The 22205-nt window shown below is 41.3% G+C and overlaps 1 protein-coding gene across 1 annotated transcript in view; it reads right to left on the bottom strand.

Moving 5' to 3' along the window:
- dgkg (diacylglycerol kinase, gamma) overlaps positions 1-18209 on the bottom strand; it is a 115965-nt gene extending 97756 nt beyond the window's left edge. The window contains exons 1-2 of the mRNA XM_028591639.1: positions 17918-18209; positions 4510-4991 (exon numbers count right to left, since the gene is read on the bottom strand). Of these exons, the coding sequence (XP_028447440.1) occupies positions 4510-4576 (67 nt within the window). The 5' untranslated portion in view covers positions 4577-4991; positions 17918-18209. The remainder of the gene's footprint in view (positions 1-4509; positions 4992-17917) is intronic.
- Positions 18210-22205: the final 3996 nt, after the last annotated feature.

The raw sequence follows: 22205 nt of genomic DNA, 5'->3' as shown, positions 1-22205 counted from the left end.
TAGCCGGGAGACTTCTTCTAAACGAGGGCACACTTCCAACTTTGCGTGGAATACCTGCAGACGAGTGACATGTAAGTAGTTCTATAGTGTTGTAGCAGTGTTTTGCCATTGAGAACAAGGTGGCTAACCGCTAGTAGCTTCTAGCTAGTAGTCCTTACCTAGCTACTGAGCATGTGCAACTCCCAACAAAGATGGGATGGAAGTGTGATGCCTCACTCTGTAGCTAAAACAGAGAGCTCAACACACAGGGTGAAAAGAGGAACTGCAGCAATGTGCAGTATGACAAAAATATAATGTTTATTAAACCATGTAAACATATTCTGGTACAACCTCAAAATACAACAATGAACCTGAAAATGAACCTGATATGGGCGCTTTAACTGGTTAAGCAATTATCTAAATTCATGTTGATTCATTTCTGCTCAATGACTAATCAATTAATTAACAAATAACTTTAGCTCTAACTGATTATATTAGAGCTGCAGCTGAGGATCATATTCATTCCTAATTAATCTGCTGAATTTATTGCCTATATGTCCCAGAGCCCACAGTTTGTTATGTTCGTTTTGTCCGACCAACAGTCCAAAACACAAAAATATGAAGTTCACTATCTTACAACGCAAAGAAAAATATCACACTCTGACATTTGAGAAGAAAGAACCGGTTCTCAAATGCATAATCAATGACCAAATTGGTTGTGATCGATTGATGAACTAATGGTTTCAGGTCTATTTGATTATATGGCTTATTAATGACGCTAGCCCTTGCCCGATAGTATTGCTCCCTCGCCTACTTTTATCTCCACAGCCAGTGTCCTTCATTAAGTCCTTGATTGATTGGCTGGTGATACACAAGCCTGTCTGTCTTCCCACTCCGCACCATCGGTAAAAATGATATCTCCCAGCGAACAGGGGCATTCCCAGCGTGCACATTAATCATGTTTCGATTATGGTCTCTATACTGCAACCTGGCTCATAAACCAAAAACCCTGCTCGACCACAGCGACAGCGACTTAAATTAATTGAGGATTAGGACTAGAATATTTTCGACTTTGTGCCAAAGAGCACTTTGTTTTTATTTGTAGCATATATGAAATCCTGAAGGCAAGGGACAAACAAAAGAGGGATCTCAGAAACTACAACAAAGGTAACGGTACTTTATTGTCATACACATACATGTAGCAAAATTCATTCTCTGCATTTAACCCATCCCTCAGGGAGCAGTGGGCAGCCAATCACAGCGTCCGAGGACCAACTCCAGATGTGAGCCAGTGCCTTGATCAAGGGCACTGACTGGAGAACCTAGTACATGTTTTTTGATGGTGGGGGGAAAATGCAAACACGGGGAGAACATACAAACCCCACACCAAAAGGCCCAGAACGACCTGGATTTGAACCCATAACCTTCTTTTTGTGAGGCCACAGTGCTAACCACTGGACCACCATGCACCAAGATCTTCTGCTCCACAGACATTCATCCACTGCAGGTAAACACTACACTTCCTGTCTCCCCACAATGCCACTTTTATGTTTTTTGGCAAATCACTAAGGAGTTTCCAGGCAAATGTTATCCTCATTTGGATTTATAAACTAAACAAATAATATAAACATTTATATACTACAATGCTCACATCCCATGTAAAAATAAAAGGCGAAACATATTTTCCGTGTGTGGCTCATTGTTGTCCCTTTGGTGGAGGTTGGGGTAAAAAGAGCACTAGCCTTTCTTCACAAGCAACTGAGTTCAGCAGTGACCGCCCACTTTCTGAACGTCTCTGGTTCCGGAAATTTCACCATTCAATATCTCCACTGACGTTTCATTAAATGCTTATATAAAGAGTTTTAAAGTGCTCATATTATGCTTTTTTGTGTTTTCCCTTTCCTTTATTGTGTTATATATGTTTTTTGTGCATGTAATAGCCTTCCAAAGTGAAAAAGCCCAAAGTCCACCCCAAAGGGACTTACCATCTCCAACAGAAAACACTTTTCACAAACTGCTCCAAACAGCTCTATTGTAGTCCAGCCTTTACTTCAGAGACAAACGTGGTCACTTTGTAACACACGTTATAATGCTCGCCTAGCTGCTAGCATGGTACGCCCTCATACTCTGCTTGTGCGACTCCCAACAAAGATGGAACAGAAGTGAGATGCCTCACTCTGTAGCTAAAACAGAGAGCTCAACACACAGGGTGGAAAGAGGAGCTGCAGCAATGTGCAATACAACTAAAATATGGTGTTTTTTTGAAAATTAAACCATGTAAACCTATTCTGGTATAACCTCTAAATACAATTATTAACCTGAAAATGAACATAATATGTGCACTTTAAGCTTGGAACCAAGCCAACCAGCCACAAGATGAATCTTGACCATTAAACATTTGATTCGGCTCATGAAAAACATTTAGAAAATGGAGAAAAAGGCAAAGGTACAAGACTGTGTACAGAAACGATCATAGACTTCAGTGGTAGCAGCACGCTATAGCTGTTAGCGGGTGCGCTGGTGCGGTAAATACTTTCCATGGTAACAGTAAGGTCCACCATTTAGAGAAGCCGCTTTTACGATTAGGATTGCCTGTAGTGTAGTAATCACAAATTAAAACATGTTTTTCTTCAAACAAAGTTAATTTCTGGGCACTCTGGTAGCTCACCTGGTAGAGCGTGCACCCAGCGTATGAAGGCTCAGTCCTTACCGCAGAGGACAGCTTTGCTGTATGCCGTTCCCTGTCTCTCTAATCCCTTTCCTGTCTTAATCTGTCCTATCAATGAAGGCCAAACAAACTATAGCCTAATAAATAAATGTAAAAAACAAGTTTGATTTCATATGGACTCCTGGCTTCTTCAAGGACATAAACCTTTGTTACACAATCTCACAGCTCGTGGTCAGTCTACCTTCGATGGTTTAATGGTTTTTCAAAATCCTTATGGAGAAAATGATTGGGATTTAAACCCTCCTGTTGTCCTCGGGTCATATTTGACACATTTTCAAAAGATTTCTATATCAGAAATCTAGGGTTTCTTTCAACCAAATTGTCAAAAAAATAACGTGAAAAGAGTGGCAAAAATGTTGGAAAAAGCTTCAAAAACATGGGAATAAAAGAAAACGTCAAAAAAATATCGACAGACATCGGGAAAAGTGACAAAAGTGTAAAAAAAAAAAGTTTTAATTTTAAATTTGGACCCAGAAAAACAAAAAGCTGCATGGTCGACGGGAAGACAACACAAGGGTTAACTTCCGGAACCACATTGTTGAGCACTATATGGAAATCATGCACCAGATAACAACATAATTTCTCCTGCAGACATAAGATAAATCCACAGCCAGTATAGATCCACACATGTGTGGTTTAAGCAGACAAAAGTCAAGACAACCATTTTGGTAATCTCTTACTCTATCATGGTGGTTCAAATCAGTCTGACCTGCTGTGGTTTCACTTCATACGGGTCTATAAAACAATGATTATGCATGATTGTGTAACTCCTCAACCGCATAGCTTGCATGAGAGAGTGATACTCTACACATTCCCAGGTGCGAGACGACAGATGCTCTTTTGACTAACAAAACAACTAACAAATGTGCTCGTCAGTGAGGGAAGAGGGGGGCTCATCCACAATGTTACACCAAACATCCCGACTGAAGTCCTGCTCCAATGTTTGCGCTCCTTTGGATTTTTACAATGCTTTTGCAACATGTTATCGTACACGCAACGTAGAACATGTGAAATGATAAGCTAATAGTGTAAAATAAACAGATGATTTAACACATTCGGACCATGACAAGTGGGAAAATGAAGAAGTTAAATAATTGCATTTTTAATTTATTGAATTGACTTGGAGGTAAAGATAAAAACATTTTTTTTAACAATTACATTTAGATCTTTTTTATTTATTTATGTATTCAGTGCTTTATAAATAGTATAAGTGGCTTTTGTGGGTTCTGACTGCAAACCTACTTAAAGTCGATGTAGTCTTCTTTGTAATTGGGATGCATGAAGCCGTGGGCAAGCTATAGGATGAATACCACATTATTTGACTTTGTAAATGAGCGAGCACATAGACACACATGCGCACGCACGCACACACACACACAGACATACACACACACACACACACACACACTTTATTAGAGTAAACGAAAATTAACAGTGAAAAATATTCAAGAAATTCTCAAGAAAAACTAAAACTAAACTGAAACTATATTGCCAGGTTGAAAAAGCTAATAAAAATGCAAATCATGTTTGTCTTTTTTTATGCTTTATTTCTGAAAAAAAAGTGACAGCATCAATTTCTGTCAACTCACGTGACACTGAACCACAGAAACTAGACGGACTTGACTTAAACATTAAACATCGTGGCTGTTCTCCAACCATGTATTCTGTATGTAGGCTGTATGTAGCTACATACTTCTGAGACATTATACCTGGCCCTAACAAAACAAACTCATCATCATCCACACCACGATCTCCCACACTCCCAAAAGAACAAAAGCACATTCAGACACGTGGGTACTCACACTCGCTGTATTTTTGCAGCTGGGTGAACTCAGCTGGGCTCAGACAGACCCAGCTCCCGTCTCCCATACTGCCTGAAGCCAGGGGCGGGGCTCTGTGTCTGGGAGTGTGTCGGCCCACAAGTGGCGCTTGGGGGATTGATGGTTATCCTCGGGTCAAGTTGCGTATTGGGATGTCATCTCTGCCACTTTACAACAAGCACCGTGTGAGCACACAGGAGGTGGAAAGTTGAAATAACTGAGGCCGCATGGGTAGAGGAGGAGGCAGAAAAGATGATAATGTTCAACTGAGCAGGATTATTCAAGTGTTTTATATTGCTGAGGCGCTCCAAATATTGAATTTGTCACTTTGAATGCCAAAATACAAAAACAAAAAGGACGTATGGTGATTGTCTTTCAATGTAACTAACTAAGCCTACTCCTCCCGACTCAGAGATGGCACAAGGTTACTCAGGAAGTCTGCAACAAAAAACTCCTTCACTGACCTGCAGAGAGAGAGAGAGAGAGAGAGAGAGAGAGAGGGAGAGAGAGAGAGAGAGAAACACAAAGCAGAGGAAAGAAGCAAAATGTAAATAAAGGTGAACAACATTCTCTGGACTGTATCAAATTTGAAATGTATGAAAAGCTTTATATCAGTAGTCATAACAGAATTAATCTGTAACTACTCAAAGTCATTTTAAAGATATAGAAAGGAAGAGGATGAGGGTGGTTGTAGAGGAAGAGGGAGGAGGGAAAGAGGCAGGCAAAATATGAACAAAAGGAGATTTACAGCAGTAAGGAAGGTGGAGATAGCCTAGGAATCTAGACGCACCCTAGCGGCAGCAAATGTAATTTGCTGCCAGGGGGGTCTAGCAACTCTCTGTTGGCTTGCGAGCTGGAAAAGCCTAACTCTGGTCGGGCCAATCACATCGTGTATAGAGTCGGTGGGCGGGCTTATGGCTGCTGCTGCTGACGAACAGCGGTCTTTCGAATCGGCTTTGGCTGTGACTCTGGAAGACTTGGAGTTAAGCTTTGCTTTGAGAAAAGAACAAAGCACGGCACTGAAGTCATTCTTAAAAAAGGAAGATGTGTTCGGAGGAAAGACAACCGTTTATCCCGCCCCTCGGATTGAGCTCTGCCAATGGTAAGTTCCCAGACCCAACATCTGGATGTGGGTCTGGCTTGTCAGGCTAAGGTGGAGAGTGAACACTGAGGAGCAGGAAAACTGCTAACTAAGGGGAAAGGCTGCTTGGACTGTCATGTGATCACTGGTCTGAATTTATAGTTTTCAATCTAGTGCACTATGTTTATGTGGTAATTCTTTCTTTATGTCCAAATGCAATTCGTTTCTGCAGCTGATAGAGACTTGAAAACTGAAACAACACACATCAAAGTAAGTAATAGAGAAAGCGTAGGATTAAATAAGCATGTGCCGCTTCCTTTTCCTTTTCGGACAGGTTGCTCCGCAGACACTCTATGGCTGTCCACTGCTACTTATGCAGAGATTGAATTCCACTACATTAAGTATGTTTACATGCATGCCAAAAGTCCACTATAATTCAGAATATGACAATATTCCGAATTTGATACAGGTCATGTAAACAATTCAGTTCAATTTCAATTCCATTTTATTTATAGTATCAAATCAGAACAAGGGTTATCTCGAGACACTTTACAGATAGAGTAGGTCTAGACCACACTCTATAATTTACAAAGACCCAACAATTCCAATAATTCCCACAACACCATATTCCGGTTGGATATACCAAATAAGGTATTAATCCGAATATAGTATTTTCCGATTAAAGGTGCCCTGCCATAAAAAAACGTTTTTACTTGCATTTTTTGAAATATGTTAGGTCCATATGTGTTTGTGTTATGTTGTGAATGTGAAAATGAACTGCTACCTCCTCTGTCAGCTCTAGCCACTGAAAAGAAATAAGCAGAGAAATCAGGCCGATTACAAAAGCTGGTCAGTCTGACATCATGTTGCCTGAGCTCATGCTGCGTTCATGCCACCTTGGAATAACAGGCACCGCCCCCGTTGTTATGTTGTTTTTCCGACTGGCAGCGTTCACATGGTCGGGATGCTTGTTCTTCTTCTTCTGTTATATTGGCGTTTGGCATAACAACTTTTTGCATGACTGACACCAACTGTTGGCCGTAGCCTAGAGCATCAGCTGTGTGAAAACACGGAGGCCACAATAACAAAAGATTCTCTGCTGTTTTCTTATGCGAGCATCCAAACAGCACATCGCCAGGTGTTTGTTTGTGTTATCTGCAGGACAACCAACGGGAAAGGACACGGATAATGTGTTTTTTTTTTATACATAGGCCTATTTATGAATAATTTTAAACATATTATGTCTGTGTATATGTTTCTTGGCAGAGGCATTTGTCCACAATAAACAGTTTATTATCATTGAAATATGTTCAGTGAACCAAAGTCGCCTCCATCAAACGTCAGTTGTCAACAACGCATCACCAACTGGGGAACTCGGGTATCAAAATCCAGCCCGAGTTTCCCACCTCTGATTCCCACAGGAAGTGAGGTGAATGGTGACGTTTTCACTTGGAAAAACGTTTTTCCGATGTCCATGAACGCACAGTCATTACTATTCATTAGCTCGCCCAGTTGGGCTGGGTAAAGGATTCTGACAGCCAGGCTCTCATTGGCTAGCTTTTAGCCAATCAGATTCAAACAGCTTAGCTTGTTGAATATTAATGAGAACTGGCAGAAATCTTTCTGTAGGCTTTCTATACCACGCTAGAATGGCTTGAAACAAGGTAACCAAGGCATTTTTTCCACACAAAATGTTATAGAGTCCATGGTAGAACTTCAGACATTACCACAAAGTAATGAAATAGGTGGGGCAGGGAACCTTTAAGACATGTGGGATATTCTGGTATTATTTGGGTTTACACAGTGCATTCGGAATATGCGTCTCAATCAGGGTTTTTACAGCAGCCAACCAGCCAACAGTTTGCAGGGCTGCAGACCCGATAAGAAGGAGAAACACCGCTACTTTTAAACATTCTCAAAGACTTGGATATCAACAGGTTTTTGGATATAAGCACACATCGTGTTCGCACGGCCCAACAAGTCATATTTTGCATGGCTACATGTAAACGGGAACATTAGTGGAATATACACTTTCATAAGCCTGTAAACAGCTTAGTGGGAATATCATCTTTTTCAGAATAAGGGCCAAACCGTAATATTATGTGCATGTAAACGTAGTCAATGTACTGTACGATTGTATGTGACAAATAATAAAGTTTCTTCTTCTTCTTCTTATAAATGTTTTTTTTAATGATTTTTTACATGTTTAAAATAAAAACGTCATTCATTCAACAGCACAGAGGGCATCCTCCCTCTCTTTTATTTAAACACATTTGGCTGGGTTTTTTTTTTAAATCAGAGAATTTAAATTGTTAGGGTAAAGGGTAAAAAAAGTTTTTTTCTTTTACAATCATTTGTCAACTGGGTCTGCTCTCATGGCATATAGATGTTGGTTATCCTTGTTAGACTCAACCAGGTTGAGTTTTGTACATTACATTTTAGTGTTGCATTCCAGTTTACTGGGTCAGTTCCTGGTTTTCTTCGTACACGCTGGTTCACTGTGAAACTTGAAAAAACAGGGCCGGCACTAATGTTATAAGCTGCATCTGTGCTCTTCTTATGAATCCAATGACCAGCAGTTAAGACTGCTTTTCTTAGAGAGCCATGGCACTTTTGGCTTAAAGTCACCTTTGAAACTAACAGGTGTCTGTTGTAAAAGGTGTAGAATATCATCTGGATGATGTGATTTTGGGTTCAGGAAGGATCCTCGCTTGTGTGTTTTTTGTAAGGTGGAGCTGAGAGGACTTTCCTCACGCAATAGCATTTCGTGGCTTTAATATCATTTTTTTATTTCTTTTTCTATCTGTGGTCCATCCGGGGCTCCGAACTTTCTGACTGATGCCAGAGTAAACATAGTTCCCAGAGAGAAAAAATAAAACTCACATTCACCAAGGGAATAGCTTATTTTTAGAAATGGCTTTCCACTAAAAGAAACAACTTTATATTTATTCAGGATACTTTACAGTTCAGATTAGCATCATAAACATTGCATTTATGATTCTAAAGCCGCTGCTTTACATATGAATCAGTTGGAGTCAACATGAAGTATATTTAAATGCATTTAGTGATGGAGAACGCACTTTTGGAAGTACTCATACTGTTTGGGTCTTTGGATTTTCTGCAGTAAGTTAAAAAAATAAATAAAAAGGTGATATGTACGGAAGCCCAGGTGAAAAAAAAAGATTTCAGTTCTTACTTCATATCCTCTCTCTTTATCAGCTGCTCTCCTCACTCCCGGACTACATGCTCAACAGCCGATGTACTAATGGGCTGCACATGTTTCGTGATGCTACCACCGCAAAGGCAACAAAGGGGATATCTATTTGCATACACAGTGCGAGTGTGTGACAGGGAAACAGAGAGAGAAGCACGTGCCAATCAAGCGCACGGGGCCTCCCCTCTGTGCAGAGAGGGATTCTGTTTTGCTCACGAGGTTGCCTGGCAACTATGACGTCATTAGGGTGCACGACAAAGAGAAGCACCATGACGGAGACAGACAGAGAGGGAACGCGGGACAGATGTAACTACATCAATTCTGGACATATGTCCTCAAGTGTGTGTTTTTCTGCTTTTACCACAAACCATGTTTTATTCAACCACAGAAGACCCAATCGCAAAGTTTGTTTACAAAAAGTTCCGCGTAGAAAACTCCTGCAACGGTACAGAGTAAACGGGGACGAGGAACGACTGGATATACTCTTATCTCAGCTTTCATATGTCAACACTGATACTAACGTTAGCTTGGAGACCTTTTTACCGGTTGGGCCACAGACCAAAGAAAATGACACCACCCAAACTAGCAGTCAGTCCGACCGCAATGAGATGTAGCCGTTCGTAACGCTAGATTTGGTTTATCAAAGACACTAGCAAAGCAACACAGGACAGCAGAAACGTCAGATGAAAGATGACAACAGAAATAATTTTAAAGTCAACTGTCCACATCCTAAACTTTTCAATACTTGTGTAGTCACACAAGCCAGAGGAAGACCACAAGATGTCCTTGTCAGGTAAACATTGGTTGTTCTATGCATCTGACAACGAAATACGTTAACTCCACACCCATATTCTTTTGACTATACCTAAGATAGCAGGAAGCTGGGGGTTGACCATTTGATTACCATTAAATCCAGTCCAACACACCACTCTAGTCTGCTGCACATTCACTACCAAGAGGTGTTCCAAGACATAAGCCATGTGGAGAGAGCAGCACTGCCAAATTAGGATGCTGATGATGATTACAGTGATAACACCGAAGACGAGGGAAGGTAAACAGAAACCGGAGCTCTGACATAATTATGTCCACAGAGGACACGTGAAGAGCTAATGCAGAGTCAGTCCAGCCATCTGAGCGGAGCTCAACGTTGGCAGCACTTAATGCCGACCTTACACCAAATGACTTTTCACGCGATTCCACTGTCGCAGACAAATTTCTAATATCGGAATGAAAACATGAGAGTCTTGCTAGAGTTGGGGCACGCTCCCATCGCAATCATTTGGTGTAAGGTGGTCATAAAACTCAGTCCGAGCTGTCTTAAGTCAGTCTTTTGTCCCGTCTTGACAAAATCAAACGTGTTTTATATTATTGTATGTTTTAAGTCTTGGTAGTGCAAAATCTTATAGTCTATGACTACAAACGAAGTGATATTATGACAGATTGTCTTTAGATGTGAGATGGTGTAAGACTTTAGTCTTTTCAAAGTCATTTTAGAGGAATAACTGTAAAACTGGAAGCAAAATGCCGGACAGGATGCTTCTAACTGACATTTCCCTACAGAGAGCTGAGCAGGATGCTGTGGGCAAGGCAGGCCCTCGCTACAGGAAGAGTGTCAAAGTCCTGATTGCAGCAGCAGCAGCAGCGAAGCTCTCGACACACTGTCGCACTCAGTGTGAGCATGTCTGCTGCAGGAAGCTGAAGGACTGTGTGACCATATGATTGAGTGGATGCCAACAGCAGCTTTTCTGTGTCAAACATCAGTCATTTTCAGCACTGAGATAATCTTCATGATCCATGCACTTGCTAAATATAGACCTCCCGCTATAACTGGGTCGGTAGCTTACCGAGCAACTTTAGAAACCTAAATTTCAAGCCAGAATTTGCACCTGCATAATGTGGCGGCTTCTCCTCAAACATTGTATTTTTTGGTTATGTTTTTGTTAATGCTTTTGAAGCTGAAATGTATCAGCTTTTGGTGTAAGTTTGCCAGACCAAAACATGTTTTTTAGGACTAAAATTGTTGGATAATGGATGCCTCAAATCAGCATTGACACAAGAGCTCTACTGCACGCGACACTTAGGTAAAGGCCTTTAGGCTGCAATCGTGCCTGCGAGACCAAACCTATATTTAAATGTTTGTAATGGGGAAGCCGAGTCACACGCATAACAGAAAGCGCTATACCGTTTCACAGACTTTTGATACCGCCTGGTGAAAGATGACAAGTTGAAGGTTGAGTCAACTGACAAGTAGTGAGGTCAGAAAAGTAACAGGAACCTTACAAAAAAATCAAGTACACTAATTATCTCATGGGAAGCCCAAGTGTTCATGACAACATACAGATGAAAATGCTCTCCACAAATGCTACACAAATACCAACACCGCGACAGGAGAGCTACCTACTCAAAACAAAGTGTGTTTGGTTGGCGTGGAAGTTTCATCATTTCAGAGGAACGTTTCCGTTAACATGCAAGTCACACGTGCAGAATCTTTACTTTTAACCATTATGTGTGTCCCATACACTGCCTGTACATGCAGTATGAATTTGGCAGCATGTTTCCTGACTATAAGCGTTGCACACCTGCAGTATCTTGTGCTTTACATTTTCCTGTGTGCAGATTTGTTTGCGTTTCTGAAATCCTCACTTTAGCCACCATCATTGCTTTCTGCATATTCACCACTTTCTGTAGAATAGGGAAATTAAACAGCTCAAGTGTGCTCAAGTTTGAAGTCTTTCACCCTTGAGACCAAAAGAGGGCCAGTTTTCCAGCATTAGTCACTGAAGCACTTCCATCAACTGAAGGTTTCCTCTGCTTTGTTCAGTCAAATTAGCTCCTGTAATGGCCTGCTAGGCTCTTTGTAGCGGTCTAGGATGCGTACAGTGCTTGAACAATAAAGAAAGACCATTAAGAGTCATATGATGAAAAAATGCCAATGACATTAAACCATTTTTGACCATTGTTCATGTTTCGTTTTGTGCAATTCAGAATTCCAGTAAAAATCATAGTTTTGATATCAAAACAGTAGACATTGTGGGTTATTCTCTTGAGCAAAGTCTACAACAGTTGCAGAGTGAAAGAGAGTGTGCATAAAGGGCTCAAAAAGTCAACCAGAGATCCCTCAAACACTGATTTCCCACTGGCACAGCCCTGAGCTCTCATGGACTTATAGCGGATCAAAGTCTGTGAGTGGAACTGGCCCCATCTTAAATAACTCCTGACTGAAGAAATCACAACGCTGTTGAATGCTCCCTTTAAAACTCCTATTTTATTACATTAGAAGAAGTACAACACTTTGAGTTCTTTATTAGGTACAGAAGTATTAGCAGGTTTTTTTGGGACCTGGAGAAAAAAGATGTCCATGTGTTTTGCACCCTGACCCATCTGAAATAATGCCTACCGCAGTCCTCCCAGGATCAGTCATTTCAACAAGTGCCCCAAAACGACACGTTTACGTCCAAGTGACAATACGCCCTCGAACGACCGCAGTATTTATGAGTGGAGGAAGGAAGGGAAGAAGTGTGATGATGTAGTGTGACGTCTGTGTGGTGTGGAGGAAAGAGGCGATGGGTGGGTCAACAAATAAAATAAAAATAGGACACGCTGTTTGTTTCCAACTTCAAGTCAACCTTGTTGTTTTTTTTAAGCATGACCATTATCGTTCCCCTAGAAGGCAGGCAGACTATGGTCTTTTGCTTTGACGTGAATGTGACCTCAGAGAAATCATTTATGTTGAGTAGAAAGCAACACGGATAATAAAGGCCTATAAAAGAAAAAATGCTGCAAAAAAAATGTTCTCCTCTTGTTGACAAAGAAACAACGGGTAAATTCAATGAGTGGTGGCACGTTGCTTTATAATGACACCCTCCCCTGGGCCGACAGAGGGAATTAGCAGTGACAACAACCACATGGGAAGTGGCCTTTCCAAATCAGGAGCTTTTAGTCATTTAGTCCCAAAATGAACCACTTCTCAGACAGTGGAAAACATTTCTGCCGGAGTGAATTATGTTTTGATGTGTTGCTCTGGAGTTTCCTTCTGTATGAGGGTTTCAGCGCGGGGCATCAAAGGGCAGCAGCAACGTTTGCAGGCCAAAGATAAACAGTAGCTCAAGACAAATTTAGTGGCTAATGTAGTTTCACATGCTGAACTGCATGCGGGCACGGTTAACCTTAGAGCTTCATCTTTACCCATAAAAGGAGTGCTGCTGATCCCATGTCATGACACACATACTGTACAGAAGATCTTCACCTCTCGCCCCCCTATTATCAGAACTCACTGTTTCCACTTAGCGCTTTTCTTTCCTTAAATGTGATCTCTGTGATCGTTTCTTTCCATCTGAAGAGAATGAATCATCTCAGTTTTCACCTCTGTTTTCACAGCTTGCAGCAGCGGCCAGTACGATGAACGTTAGATCTTCCTTGGTGTCGTTAGTCATCTGCTGAAGTTCTACCACACGGTTATTTGCCTACAGCATGTCTACATTATCAAGGTTACGGATGAATGAGAGATAGGAAAAAGAAATCAAACATGTGATGTGCTGTGATCCGGTGTAGCCAACACCTACAGGACACAGAGCACACCCCGGACACTCAAACTATCTGAGAGTGCCGTGGATTGATCTGCGATTAGCTCTGCTGCAGGCTAGGCTCACATAGGGCTGTGGCTTTCTGTTCTCTAACCTACTGGGGATGTAGCCTCACAAATACCAGGAGTATTTATGGAAGGCCTGGGTGTCATGGAAACTGGGGGATTGTGTGTAAAACGCAGTGGGGAATCGAAAGGCAAAGCTAATACACAACTGATTGTTGCTGTGCATTTAAAGGGCAGTCCCAACGGAAAGCTGAGTTTGTCCTGAACATTTTAATATGAAACATATAGGGATCAGTTTATGCAAATACCTTTAAAAGGTAAATTTACGAAGATATTTGAAAGTGCCCTCAGACCTCAGAGGGTTAAGTGTCAAACTGCACATACATCATTCTGCACAGTGAAGGTCAAACATATAAGTGAAGCATATTTTTAGTTTTAGTTTTTTAATTCTTGTTGATTCCTGGTTCGGATTCTGGTCATGTTGTGTATTACAGCAAAACATAAATAAATAATTTGAGAAACATCTTGAAAGCAAAATACATTATTCTTAGCAGATTTAAACTTAACATAAATTACAGGATATTTTATGATTCTCTCGTGTTTAAATCTGCTCTGAGCTCAGAGCTGTCATGATGCAGACCTAAAAGCCTCAAAATGCTTCAAATAAAGTGCTAATCATATTGTCAAAAACATCTGAAACCTCCTCTCCAACGGTGGAATCAGAGAGAGGGTGTGTCCCATTTTTACAAAACAGATGATCGAACAATCACGCCCACTCAACTCATGTTTGCAGAGGTGTTAAAGTAAAGCAGGATTTTAACTTAACACACTTCATGTTGCTGCTTCAAAACTGAATCTTTCCACTGGGATACAGTTACAGTGTCATGTAGCTTTTGTCACCCTTTATAGTGACTGCCAACTCCTTTGTGCATTGAAAGTGCCTAAAGGGTCTAGAGACTACAAGAAGATTTTCGGCAGTCGGTCCAAGTTGGGCCGCCCTAGTTTTTGCGGTGTGTCACAAACCGTTGTGATGCATCGCCCTTCATCGCCCTTCATCGCCCTTCATCTGCCTTTTTTCTGAGCTGCCGGTGAGAGATTGAGTTGAAGGCGAAATAGTGCACAAGAAAAAAAACGGTAGTAAGGAAAGCAAACAAACGACAAGAAGGGGCACACAGAAGGCTCTTCTTATTGTTCATCTTCATCTAATCTGATCAATCCAATACACCTAGAGCTGTCAAAACACAAAGGATCAAACTACTGAAATATCTTTTATTGCACATTATGTCCATAAGAGGGCAAACGTATGACGAGATCTATAACTATAAAGTTGAGTTTCTGCAAATCTGTTGTAAACATCCCATGATTAGGGAACCTAAACTTCCTTGAAAGCCATCACAAATCCTCTGACACATGGCTTTACATTCCACTGAGGGCATGCAGGCCTGTTTTTATGAGGCAAACTAGAGCACTGCAGTAGGTGGGCAGAATATATTTCATTAGGGAGGTTGGACCTGTCTGCTAGCTACTGAATGGCCTTTATTCGGATACCATCAATGGACATACATTTCCCGGATGATTGCGCCACGCGCCGGATGTCCCTTAACTTCTGCTCTCTTTGTGTTGCCTTTCTCAACCACTGTTCATTTCGGGAAACATCCACAAACTTTGAGCTAGCAAGCTACACGCTGAAAATTTAGAATAATATTTGGATCGTACAACAAGGAAGGCATGCTTGGTTCTTTCGTGGAATGATTGTAAAGATGTACAAATAATACTGTATGTTTACGGCATTTACTCATTTCGTCGTTCAACTCGTCATGACTGTTTTCCCAAGATGGCGCCTGCTTGTATACTTTATCATCTATCTTTTTAATAAACTGTCTGTACACTTACAAAGTTCTCAATGCTACGGTTTACATGTAGGGACCCTCATTATGCTACCGTGGAAGTGTGGTGCTATTTTGAGCCTTGTTATTGGTATAGAAATAGCGATTTCTTTTTACTTTACCCTCTGCCCCGACGACTAGCTTTATAAGCTAATCAGCGGTTTGCGCTAGCTTGTTTCAAGCTAGAGACACATTCGATTAGCATGAAAACATCGACTCGGTAATCATGTGTTATTAACCCCTAGGTTAATTTTGCGCCGGAATTGTCCTTTAACCATGTATCCAGCTAATTTAAATAAATCACGTTACTGTATTGTGTCAACAGTTATTTTCATTTAAAATTTGATGTGGTGTTTTCTTTGCGGGGTGCAAAACAAGTTCCTTCCTGAGACTATTTTGCAGAGGCACAGTCGCCGCGTCCGGAGCAGAGCGCCGCACAAGACCATTGTGATTGGTTTACGTTTTTTTCTCCTATCCCATACTGTATTCGTGATGTAGCCAGACCTTACTCTACAGCGCTGCAGAGACAGGTCTGGCAATGCGAGACTAATATCGGACTTACCAGGCCCGCTGTTGGGGAGGGGGGTGGAAGGGGCTCTATGGTGCTGCAGTGTGAATGAAGGGCCCACTTTGGAAAATGTTGACCCACTGTCTATAATTCCTAATGGCGGGCCTGGGACTACATTCAGCACAGAAGTAAAAATTATGAACAACAAAATGAACAATGGTTAATGGCTCAGCAACCACTTTTGCAACAGAGTTATCACATGTTTCTTGTGGATTTCTCAGCATCACAGTGTTTGTCTGTTTTTTACCTGGAAGTAAAATTCTGACAACGCTTTCAGTCACCTGTGAGGGGAGCTGCAATACCAAAAGCTACTGATTCAGTCAGTGACAATAAGCTCGGAACACTCAGAACATTCATGTACAAAGCTCCTCTATTATTTACCTTATAGTGATTTACGGTGTTTTATTTAAAAGATGCAGTGCTAAACAGTGTATTGTCTTTAAAAAGCTCAAAAGCCAGGTGTAGCGAAAGGAGACGGGACGTCTCATAATCAGGGTTGTCTTGTTTTCGGGTCGGTGCAGAAATGAAATCAATTTGAGTGGGTCTGTGTGTGCTCTCGTCCTAATCACACAGATCCATATTGAGACAGGCGATTGGTCACCTCTTAATCCACGTGATGAATTATTGTCTGATGGCGCACGGATCGTCATCCAGAAGGCTTTCGCCTCCATCTTCACAGACCTCCACCTGACCCACCAGCCGGCCTCGCACAGAGACACACAGACATTTCCTGTACACATGATATTCTTTCATGGGACTCCGAACGTGAGCTGCATATCTCAGCGCTGCTAAAAGATCCTGTTCACTTCACCCTCTATCCATCTTCTGTCTTTCTCCTCCCCATTCAGTCTCTTATTCTCTGTGTTGGTCCTCCTCGCCTGATTCTCTCTGCACTGCTCATTATCCTAACAGTCGAGACTCGGGCAGAGATTCCCTAATCTTTATCACCAGCAAGTGGGTGCTGTCAAGTGATAAATAACCATCGCATTTGGTGATTGCTTGATGAGATGTAATTAGGCGCGCCGACAGCCGATTAATCACGAGAACTCAGCCGTCTCATGCTAAAGCATCGCTCTTAAGGAGGCACCCCGGAATCAGAAGGGAGTGACAGTGAGTAAGACGGGCAACACATACTCAAAAACAAAGATTGTTTAATTAGAGACTAAAATATAAAGTGATAAGAAATTATAGTTCACAATAAATGTAAGCGTTACAGTATTCAGAGAGAAGGACGGCACAAGATTAAAACAATAATCTAGAATATTGATGCACATTTTTGGTCAGTTACTTTAATACATCCTGGTTGAAAAAAGTTAAAGTATTATATCTGATTATGAGAGACGTTTTTGCAAAAGGAGTTATGCCCTTCTCCTTCTCCCTGACAAAGGTCACCCTATTGGTGAAACATGTTACAGTATATTTCCAGTTCATTACTGTATCATTACAAAATAAGCATTTTTATTGATTTTGTTTTTTATTCCCAAAAAAGACTGACCTGACCCTTAGAGGTTAGGCTTGACACTGTCACTGGATACCAAGTGATCTGACAACATTATAGATCCTATGTTGTGTTGGATTTGTTTTGCTCCTGAGGTAGAATGAGTCTGAGACATTTCGTTTTAAATCCACCTCCACCCAATCCCACATCCAGTGTTGTTTTAAACCTCCTCAACTACCAGACAAGTTCTGATGCCATTTATTTTCGCTTGAAATCAACATCGCAAAGCCTCATCAGCATCTCTTGGTTCAGATATAGTCAATTGACGAAATAAATAAATAAAAAGTTGGAGCGAGAAAAGGCACATTTGGACACACGAGCGAAACACTGAAATGGGTCAGAAAAAGGAGAGGGAATTCTGCAAGAAACAAGAAATGTGTCAAAACAAAGATATTTAAGAATGAGCAGGGGGGAAAAAAAACAGAGTCAAGGGAGAAACAGCAAAGAGAGAGCAGACGACACTGATAACAACAAAAAAACAGCATGAACATCGACATGGAAGCAAGACAGAAATGGAAGATGAGGAAGAGTAATCACAGAGAAAGTCTTCCCTACCTCGGGCTATTGCTGCTCCCTCTTTAGTCCATGTATCATCCCTGTTTGCTCGTTTACTGAAGACCCAGCTATAGTCAGACAGTCAGTCAGTGGGCTCCAGGATGTGGAGTCGTGGCTGGGCTGGTGTCTGGTTCCCAGTAAGCAGTCAGCAGCCGAGTCGTCCTCTCTGCTCACACAAACGCTTGGCTACATGCAGCACGACAGCAGAGGCACTGGAGCCTCGGCAGGGACAGCAGCAACATCCCTCCTGTCTACCCTGAATTGATTAAGCCTTTTTTCTCCCTCTGCTGCCCTCCCCTCTCTCTTTCTCTCTCTCTCTCTCTCTCTCTCTCTCTGATTCTCATGTGTGCATGGTTAATTCTCTCTCTCGCTCTCTCTCTCTGCTTCCCCCTGTGTTCCTCTCGAGCTCACTTCCCTCTTTCTGTCTCACTGATCAACAGCTGTGAGTGGGTCGTCTTTTTCCCTCCTCCATTCACCCTTCTGCAGAGTTAAATCGGTCTTTCCATTTTTGTATTTTTTTTTTCCTACATCATTCACATCAGTGAACAGGAAAATTAACTTTATATATTCTTATTTATGCAATATATATATATGTATGTGTGTTTGTATGGCAGGGTCCAGGGTTCAAATCCGACCTGTGATGATTTCCTGCATGTCTTCCCCCTTTCTCACCTAGCTGTCCTCTTAGAATTAAAAGGTAGAAAAGACCAACATTTTGTCCCAATGTTTTTAATCTCTGCATGATTTCATGTTCTCATTTTTACTTGTGTTTTTCTTTTTGTACATAATCAAATGAGTATTGTTGGAGGGAGCCTGAGATCTCAGAATTTCATTGCCAACAACTGCTTCTCTGTTATTTCTGTGCATGCGTATGACAACAAAAAACTTGGTACGCTCATGACTGAGGCGTTAAAAGCGGTTTCTTTTTTTTTTCCAAAATGTGTCTATTGTATTTTGAATTTCACTTTTAACAAAAATGTAGACCGTAAAACTCAAAACTGTTCAGCTCAGCAAATACAATAAAAGCATTCTCTGCAATGATTCAAACATTGTTCATCATTTTGAAAGGATCAAATTCAAGTTTAGCAACATTCCAAATTTATGTTTTACAATGTATTATAACTCCAAGTGTAACGGAAAAAAAGAAGAAAACTAATTGTTGCAAGCAAAGTGCAGCTTGTAAATAGACATGAAAATTAAGTGATTTGTCAAAATCAAACAGTAAGAACTCAAGACCACTCTCAGACCAAGATAAAATACCACATTTACTTGGGGAAATTACTGACATCGCCATGGAAGCAGGAAACTAAGGCAGAGCGTGTCAAAACACATAAAGCTATACAGAGCTCCCTCAAACTCTGCCTCCTCTTTCAGAGGATTTTTAGATTTAATCTCTTCTGCAGTCTAGTTCTTACCATTACCACTATACCATTACATTATCTTTCTGTATGTCTGTCTTTCTCTCTCTCACACACACACACACACACACACACACAAAATCTCCCACAACTCTAAAAGGTGTCACTGCAATGTGTCGGCCTGTTGTTGTGCTGCTGGCTATTTCTGTATAGAAGTCATGATGAGTAAAGCCATCCATCTACCTCCCTTTCTCACCGCTCTTCTTAAAGCGCACACACACACACATACTGCACATTCACCAATTTTCTTTCACAGACATGTTGTGTTGCCTCATTTCACAGAATCCTGTTTTGCTTTCATGCTGCTGTAGCTAAAAGAGGCTGCTCCCCAGAGAAACCATTTTTTTCCCCTCTCTCTCTCTCTCTCTCTCTCTCTCTCTCTCTCTCTCTCTCTCCCCTCATTCTCACATTTCCATCTTCCTGTCGCCTGAATGTTACACTGAGCCGCTGTCAATTTCAGCGAATAAAAATGTCTGTGTTGCTTCTCATTCATTTGCAGCTCAAACGAAGAAGCAAAGCAAGGGAGTATTGTCAAAAAAAAGGAATCAATGACCAGAGGTTGTACTGTAAAGCCACAATCCAAAGATAGGGACAATCCTGACGATGGGAACTCTGTGGAAGGAGAAGCAAAAAAACCTACAAGACATGAACTAATCTTAAAAAGGACAAATTGGCTCTCCTGCTGCCTTGGGTTCTCCAAAGTAGGAGAAAAAAAAAAACACAATTCACTCCAAGTTTCTACCACTTCCCAAAGAATGTCCAACATTCACTGATAACTTTCAAGCACTGGTTGGTGGGATTCAGAGGCTGTCAGAGGAGGGAAAGGGAGGGGGGGGGGGCGGCCTGTTTAATGTCAGAGATGATGATGTAACTTGAATACCAGCGACCTGCGATGACAGAGAGAAAGGGCTTAAACAGCAAAAACAAATGGCCCTCAGCTTCATTTGAGAAGAGGACAAAAAACAGAATGCAACTAGCACAATGTTGCTTCTTTGTGATCAAAAGCAGATTGCTTTCGTCTGGGTTACGTTTGACTGACATTCCTCTCACACACTAGTTTGGAATAACCACAATTAGATAAGAGTCTTGTTTGTGAAGAATGTAAGTCCAATATTCTCTCTCTTTTAGCAGTTTTTGGTCTCCACCAGCTCCTGAGGGAAATATCTGTCTCTTTAGCTGCTGCCTGTCTCTAACTGTGCCTTTCGGCTGTTTGCTGCTGGACAGCGTGTGTAATTACATGTTTTTTGTTCCTGGGAAAACAATTGTCTTTATAGTAGAACCTAATCACCTCTTTGTGAAATGAGAAAAAGAAACTTCTTTTTTTTTCCATTTATAAAACCTAAAGTGTGTGGGCGTGCCGTGTGGGCGTGCCATGTGGGCTCGGACACAGGTGGCATTTAACCGTCTTAAGTCATGAGATGAGATGACATGGGGTTGATTTCATCACAGGGAGAAACGGCAGTTGCAACATCAGAAGAAAGCGGCACACAGTAGGAACGTGGTGAGACTTCGAGAGCTCTTCGCGAGTAGATTTAAAGATGTGGCTCTCAGACTGCACGTCAGAAGGTCACAAGTCAGTCAGTTTCATGTGAAACCCGCTACGAGGGAGAAAACAAAGAGGAGGATGCATGTACTGACACAAACTGGTTCTTTGTTTCACCTCTGGAGGTCCTCTGTAACCACAGTGGTCAGGTTAGGGGCTCCACGGTTGTTTCACTTCCTGTAAACATCACCTTTTCTCTTCGTTATCAGACAGAGCAGCAGTGTTAATACGCCACAACTGCACACTTTTCACCATAAGTATTTTTTTTTGTTTCCATGCGTACACTTGTCCACGAATAAAACGGTCACACCACCATGTATACATTGTTAACTACACAGCAGGCATACACACAAACAGACACACAATAACATGACAACTGCAAAACAGGAAGTGGGTGGAGTAATAAAAGGACAGACGCAGTGGCTTGAAGAGTGTGAGGCATCTGCAGGAGCAGCGAAGAGGTACAACAATAAGACAACAACACTTAAAAAAGCTTTTCCCGTTCCATTGTTTTTGGCTCTTGAGCATTTTTATCTGTTTTTTTTGCCCTGTAGCATGAATGATTTCTTCGTCCTGAATCGCACTTGGAAAATAATAATAAGCAGAAGTAGTCATTCACGTCTCCGTCTGTCCAGCCTACTCATCTGAGATCCATTCATCTGCATCAACAACTCCCCCACAACATTTGAATCAAAGAGTTGACAAAAATCCGTCAGGGACGCTCTCCAGAGCCATTGGTAACGTTCATGCACATTTCATAATAGAGCATGGCTGGAAAGTGACTGACAACTCAATTACTACAATGAGTGGGTTGTTTTGTGGTACGGCAGCCTTGACATCAAGCATTCATTCCTCCATCAGCTGGCAGTCGTTTATGAAAAGGCATACACTTGTAGGATTATTTAGTAGGCTTCAAGGTGAGTTCATATAAAAGCATCCAGCTTTCAGGGTTTTTTCGTGGAATAGTTACAGAAGACAGTTCTGAGTTAAACACTAAAAAGAAGGAAAAATTTGATTTTTTTTTTTTTTTTACACAGCAAAAAGATAACAAAACTGCACATTAAAGTTGTCATACTTAAGATTTTAGTCCTACAGTTGCAGGTGCAGTTTAACACTACAGGTCCTAGAATTCTGAGTGCAACAAACACAGAGCAACTGTTGCATCCATTTACAATGCAGCCAAACAAACTCATAGTTTTAATAAAGAAGTCAGTCGATAACCGTTACAACTGCAATGTGATTTAATTTACTAGTTTTCCACGCAACTGCAGGACACAATAAAGTCAGTTACCACGAATAAATTGTGTTTCCTGTGGCTGCTTTACAA

Source organism: Perca flavescens, chromosome 11 (assembly GCF_004354835.1).
Source record: "Perca flavescens isolate YP-PL-M2 chromosome 11, PFLA_1.0, whole genome shotgun sequence".
Classification (NCBI taxonomy): Eukaryota; Metazoa; Chordata; class Actinopteri; order Perciformes; family Percidae; genus Perca; species Perca flavescens.
The sequence above is the reverse complement of the archived record's forward strand: the minus strand, read 5'-3'. Positions and strand labels throughout refer to the sequence as shown.